Source organism: Procambarus clarkii, chromosome 8, assembly GCF_040958095.1.
Source record: "Procambarus clarkii isolate CNS0578487 chromosome 8, FALCON_Pclarkii_2.0, whole genome shotgun sequence".
Classification (NCBI taxonomy): domain Eukaryota; kingdom Metazoa; phylum Arthropoda; class Malacostraca; order Decapoda; family Cambaridae; genus Procambarus; species Procambarus clarkii.
In genome coordinates this window covers 37,243,788-37,250,690 of record NC_091157.1, presented here as the reverse complement: position 1 = coordinate 37,250,690, position 6,903 = coordinate 37,243,788, and the positions used below count along the sequence as shown (strand labels likewise).

General features: G+C 42.9%; 1 protein-coding gene across 1 annotated transcript; it reads left to right on the top strand.

The window, feature by feature from the left end:
- The first annotated feature begins 479 nt into the window (after positions 1-479).
- LOC138360320 (autotransporter adhesin BpaC-like) lies at positions 480-1,865 on the top strand. The gene has a single exon (XM_069320240.1). The coding sequence runs from the start codon at positions 480-482 to the stop codon at positions 1,863-1,865; it is 1,386 nt and encodes a 461-aa protein (XP_069176341.1).
- The last annotated feature ends 5,038 nt before the right edge of the window (positions 1,866-6,903 follow it).

Genomic DNA, 6,903 nt, shown 5'->3' with positions numbered 1-6,903 from the left:
TCTGGCAATTTAATGGCCCTTCAATCAGGCAATTTAATAGCCCTTCACTCTGGCACTGTGGCCTTTCACTCTAGCACTGTACTGACCCTTCACTCAAGCAATTTAATGTTTCTTCCCTCTGGCCATTCACTCTGGTCCTGTACTGACCATTCACTATGGTACTGTACTGACCCTTAACTCTGGCACTGTAGCCCTTCACTCTGGCAATATACTAGCCCTTATGCTTTGACGCTGTGACCCTTCACTCTTGCATTGTACTGACCTTTCACTCTGACACTGTACTGGTCCTTCACTCTGCCACTGTAGCCCTTCACTCTTGCACTGTACTGACCCTTCACTCTGGCACTGTACTGGTCCTTCACTCTGCCACTGTACTGGCCCTTCGTCTGGCACTGTACTAGCCCTTCACTCTGGACCTTCACTCTGGCAATGTACTGGCTATTCACTCTGGCACAGTGACTCTTCACTCTGGCACTGTTATGGCCCTTCACTCTGGCACTGTGGCCCTTCTCTCTGGCACTGTATCGGCTCTTCACTCTGGCACGGTGACCCTTCACTCTCGCACTGTTTCCTTTCACTCGGGGACTGTACTGGTCCTTCACTCTGGCACTGTATTGGCCCTTCACTCTGGCACTGCGGCCCTTTACTCTGGTACTGTGGCCCTTCACTCTGGCACTGTGGCCCTTCACTCTGGCACTGTGGCTCTTCACTTTGGCACTGTGCCTCTTCACTCTGGCACTGTATTGGTCCTTCACTCTGGCACTGTGGACCTTTACTCTGACACTGTGGACCTTCACTCTGGCACTGTGGCTCTTCACTTTGGCACTGTGCCTCTTTACTCTGGCACTGTGGACCATTACTCTGGCACTTTGGCCCTTCACTCTGGCACTGTGGCCCTTCACTCTGGCACTGTATCGGCTCTTCACTCTCGCACTGTGGCCTTTAACTCGGGCAGTGTACTGGCCTTTCGCTCTGGCACTGTGGCCCTTCACTCTGGCACTGTGGCCCTTCACTCTGGCACTGTGGCCCTTTACTCTGGCACTGTGACCCTTCATTCTGGCACTGTGACCCTTCACTCTGGCACTGTGGCCCTTCACTCTGGCACTGTGGCCTTTCACTCTGGCACTGTGGCCCTTTACTCTGGCACTGTGACCCTTCATTCTGGCACTGTGACCCTTCACTCTGGCACTGTGGCTCTTCACTTTGACACTGTGGCCCTTAACTCTGGCACTGTGGCCCTTTACTCTGGCACTGTATTGAATCTTCACTCTGGCACTGTGGACCTTTACTCTGACTTTGTGGCTCTTCACTCCTGGCACTGTGGCCCTTCACTCTGGCACTGTGGTTCTTCACCGCTGGCACTGTGGCCTTTCACGCAGGCACTGTGGCTCTTCACCTCGGGCACTGTGGCTCTTCACTCTGGCACTGTGGCCCTTCACTCTGGCACTGTGGCCCTTCACTCTGGAACTGTGGCTCTTCACCTCTGGCATGTGGCCCTTCACGCTGGCACTGTGGCCCTTCATTCTGGCTCTTCACCTCTGGCACTCTGGCTCTTCACTATGGTACTGTGGCTCTTCACTATGGCACTGTGGCTCTTCACCTTTGGCACTGTGGCCCTTCACGCAGGCACTGTGGCCTTTCACTCTGGCACTGCGGTCCTTCACGCTGGCACTGTGGCCCTTCACTCTGGCACTGTGGTCCTTCACGCTGGCACTTTAGCCCTTCACCCTGGCACTGCGGTCCTTCACTCTGGCACTGCGGTCCTTCACGCTGGCACTGTGGCCCTTCACTCTGGCACTGCGGTCCTTCACTCTGGCACTGTGGCCCTTCACTCTGGCACTGTGGTCCTTCACGCTGGCACTTAAGACCTTCACCCTGGCACCGTGGCCCTTCACTCTGGCACAGTACTTGCCGTTCACGCTGGCATTGTAGCCCCTCACTCTGGCACTGTGGCCCTTCACTCTGGAACTCTAGCCCTTCACTCTGGCACTGTACTGACCCTTCACACGGGCACTGTACTGACTCAGAGGTTCACCAGTTTGGGACTCATTTTACCCCTATGGTACACTACTCTGGAATTAAGGTTCCTGGTAGTACTGTTGACTGCCTTCTCGTCTCACAATCTTGGATCCCGGGTTCGATTCCCAAGCGAGACAGAAATTGTAGGACACATTTTTTTTCTCTTAATGCCTTTGTTCACCTAGAAGCAAATTGGCATCCAGTAGTTATGCAACTGTGCCGTTGCATCTTAGGAAGGGCAGTAATTCGACCTTAATTGGGAGAGAAGGAGGGGAGGGGTAGACTGTCCCCGAAAAAGGAAGAAAACTGTCAGTCGAAAGCACCAAGCCATTGCGACTATTTAGCACCAGAAACGGCTCAGGATTACGGGCTATTCATGCCCGTGCCATCTCTTGAGTGGCAAAATCATCATTAGGATAAGTATTTGTGATGGGACGGGGGGGAAGGAATGGTGCCCAACCACTTGGACGGTCGGGGATTGAACGCCGACCTGCATGAAGCGAGACCGTCGTTCTACCGTCCAGCCCAACAAAACGAATTATTATTATTATTATTATTATTATTATTATTATTATTATTATTATTATTATTATTATTATTATTATTATTATTATAGTGAAGATTGATAGTGATTATGTCATTGTAACGGTGCTGTGATCATCATCCTGGCAGTGAAGTATCCATCCTGGCGTGGCAAGGGCTCTATTGACTTATTCTACTCTACTCTACGTACACTTTTACTCTACTCTAATTATTGTGTCATGAATCACAGACATAATGAGAGGTTGGCCGCCCACCGCCTTTCAACACCTCAGTTGCTCTTCACAACTGTGATTCAGGTGTAATCTTTTGTGCTGTCATGCCTTTATAAAATTACGAAACATGATTTAAGAAGCTATTTTGGTCAGCAATTTGTTGAAAAGTTGTGAAATATGGAAGGTAGAAATTGATTAAGTTATTTGTCACCGAACGTGTTCCTGGACAATGTCAACCCGACATACAACCCTCAGACACAAGCCCACGCGAGCATGATTGTCCATTCTTACTCATTCTATTTTGAGTAAGTACTAAGAATACAGGAAGACATGACTGGAAACTATATAAGCAGCTGAGCCATTCTGAAGCAAGGAATGATTTCAGACATGAATATATATCAAACAACTCGTGAACAACAACAAAGGTGAACTTTAACAGTACAATACTTGATCAATCCCTAAACTAATATCATCAGTATCAATGGGGGAAAATGAATATCATTTATTCCAATTTAAAAAAGGGAAAAATACAGGCTGTCTCGGATTAGCTTGCCGACATCGATAAGATAAGCGGGTCAATGTAGGACTCAGGTTTCCTATACTTATGGTACGGTAAAACAAATAATTTAGACGGATTTTAAATCGTCAGAAGGGTTTCCTGAACGTTTCCAAAAGTGACATATGTTCTCCTACAAGCTCTCAAGATCCTAGACAATGACGCCGCCAGAATGATAGAAGACAATATGTGCAAGTGCACGTAGGAGGCGTCTGCTCTATCTTGCAGGTTGACCTGTTGTTGATAATGTAATATTATGCTCATTTTTTTTTTTTAGATTCAGCTACTTGGAACAAAAGTTCCAAGCAGCACGGGTTATTGTAAGCCCGTAGTTATGCCAATAGAAAGCACATGCTGTATCTGTTGGCTGTTTTTGTTATTGTACTTTCCTGCCAAGACATGCAATGAACTGTATTATCATCTCATTATTCCCCTTAAACGTTTATGTACAAATTTCATAGATTATTATACTGGTTGGGACCTATATATTGGCTAGGTAAATTGGTACCTATATATTGGCTAGGTACAATAGTACCTAGTTACTAGGTACCCCTATATATATATATATATATATATATATATATATATATATATATATATATATATATATATATATATATATATATATATATATATATATATATTCGATAATAATACGATAATCTCCTTCAAGAGATTGAGCCTGCTCTTCCCTCCAAAGTACGTCGCTATATACATCTATATACAACTAATATGGAAGAAATATCCAACAAATACACCACTAAGGTTTGCCAGAGCGCAAAACGTATGCAGCCAGGAACACCCGCTCCACCTCGAACCACCAAACTACCTGTGCGTCGCCCACTCATCGCTGATTGGCTGCGGGTCCAGTTGCACCTGCCCTCCACCCACCACACTACCTGATGTCTGGGGCCACACGACCCCCAGACCTCAGAATATCCAGTGCTTTCAACAAGTTAACACGTCTCGTTGGTACACTAAGCTGTGGCTTACGTGTACTAAGAGAGGTGGCAGCTTATAGCCAATATTCCTGCACCTCTTATCTGATTGTATATTGTTCACTTGTTATTACTCACTTGTCTTAACGTAACTTTTCATTTTGTCATTTGATTATTCTTATTATTTTGATTGATTGATTTTATGATACGAATTTTATGTCCATTTTATTCATGTTTTGCTTTTCTAACGTAATTAAAATCTCATTGTTAAATTTACTTGTGTTTTGTGTGTCTTCCCTTTACCTTACCACAGACGAAGTTCCAGATTTTCTATTTTTTGTTTCTATATGTGACGAGGCTATACCCCTAGCTTTTGAACAGCCGAACACCAACGCGTTAACGTCACAATATATATATATATATATATATATATATATATATATATATATATATATATATATATATATATATATATATATATATATATATATATATACACACCACCACTGGTGCATTGTAGGGACCCACATCCTCGAAGAAGAAAATAAAGAGTATTAGGAGAAGACCTTGTAGATTCTCACTGAACAATTTAATCTTTTTTTCTTCTACCATCCCTATTATTTTTTATATATTTTATTTTATTGCAATGCTATAAATATGCTATAAATGCTTATATATATATATATATATATATATATATATATATATATATATATATATATATATATATATATATATATATATATATATATATATATATATATATATATAAAAGGCACAACTCTCCTAAACACGAGAGTGAAGTATACAACTTTAGAACACTTTCCCACCAGGAGACTCGAACCCTAGCCAGCACAGAAGCCTTCCAGCAACTGGCATAACAGGTACGCCTTAACCCGCTCCACCACCTGCTCAGACCCTTAAAAGAGATGGTAATTTCGGAGTATTTAAATACACCAAAGATCACCACCTCCCAAGAGCACTAGAGCAAGTGAGGGGTCATTTATACGTTTATTTCATCAAGTCCCTGTTAATATGGGAAGACACAGTGTCTATGCTTAAGGCACAACTCTCCTAAACACGAGAGTGAAGTATACAACTTTAGAACACTTTCCCACCAGGAGACTCGAACCCTAGCCAGCACAGAAGCCTTCCAGCAACTGGCATAACAGGTACGCCTTAACCCGCTCCACCACCTGCTCAGACCCTTAAAAGAGATGGTAATTTCGGAGTATTTAAATACACCAAAGATCACCACCTCCCAAGAGCACTAGAGCAAGTGAGGGGTCATTTATACGTTTATTTCATCAAGTCCCTGTTAATATGGGAAGACACAGTGTCTATGCTTACGGCACAACTCTCCTAAACACGAGAGTGAAGTATACAACTTTGGAACACTTTCCCACCAGGAGACTCGAACCCTAGCCAGCACAGAAGCCTTCCAGCAACTGGCATAACAGGTACGCCTTAACCTGCTCCACCACCATATGTGTCTTCCCATATTAACAGGGACTTGATGAAATAAACGTATAAATGACCCCTCACTTGCTCTAGTGCTCTTGGGAGGTGGTGATCTTTGGTGTATTTAAATACTCCGAAATTACCATCTCTTTTAAGGGTCTGAGCAGGTGGTGGAGCGGGTTAAGGCGTACCTGTTATGCCAGTTGCTGGAAGGCTTCTGTACTGGCTAGGGTTCGAGTCTCCTGGTGGGAAAGTGTTCTAAAGTTGTATACTTCACTCTCGTGTTTAGGAGAGTTGTGCCTTAAGCATAGACACTGTGTCTTCCCATATTATCAGGGACTTGATGAAATAAACGTATAAATGACCCCTCACTTGCTCTAGTGCTCTTGGGAGGTGGTGATCTTTGGTGTATTTAAATACTCCGAAATTACCATCTCTTTTAAGGGTCTGAGCAGGTGGTGGAGCGGGTTAAGGCGTACCTGTTATGCCAGTTGCTGGAAGGCTTCTGTGCTGGCTAGGGTTCGAGTCTCCTGGTGGGAAAGTGTTCTAAAGTTGTATATATATATATATATATATATATATATATATATATATATATATATATATATATATATATATATATATATATATATATATATATGTCGTACCTAGTAGCCAGAACTCACTTTTTGGCCTACTATGCAAGGCCCGATTTGCCTAATAAGCCAAGTTTTCCTGAATTAATATATTTTTTCTAATTTTTTTCTTATGAAATGATAAAGCTTCCCATTTCATTATGTATGAAGTCATTTTTTTTTGTTTGGAGTTAAAATTAACGTAGATATATGACCGAACCTAACCAACCCTACCTAACCTAACCTAACCTATCTTTATAGGTTAGGTTTTTTTAGGTAGCCGAAAAAGTTAGGTTAGGTTAGGTTAGGTAGGTTAGGTAGTCGAAAAACAATTAATTCATGAAAACTTGGCTTATTAGGCAAATCGGGCCTTGCATAGTAGGCTGAGAAGTGCGTTCTGGCTACTAGGTACGACATATATATATATATATATATATATATATATATATATATATATATTTTGGAGTGTACATGTTTGGCAGTCCTCCAATGGCATGTGTCAATGCCTGTCACATTTACAAAAAAAGGATAGACTGCTTGCCTGTTGTCTATGGTAAGTG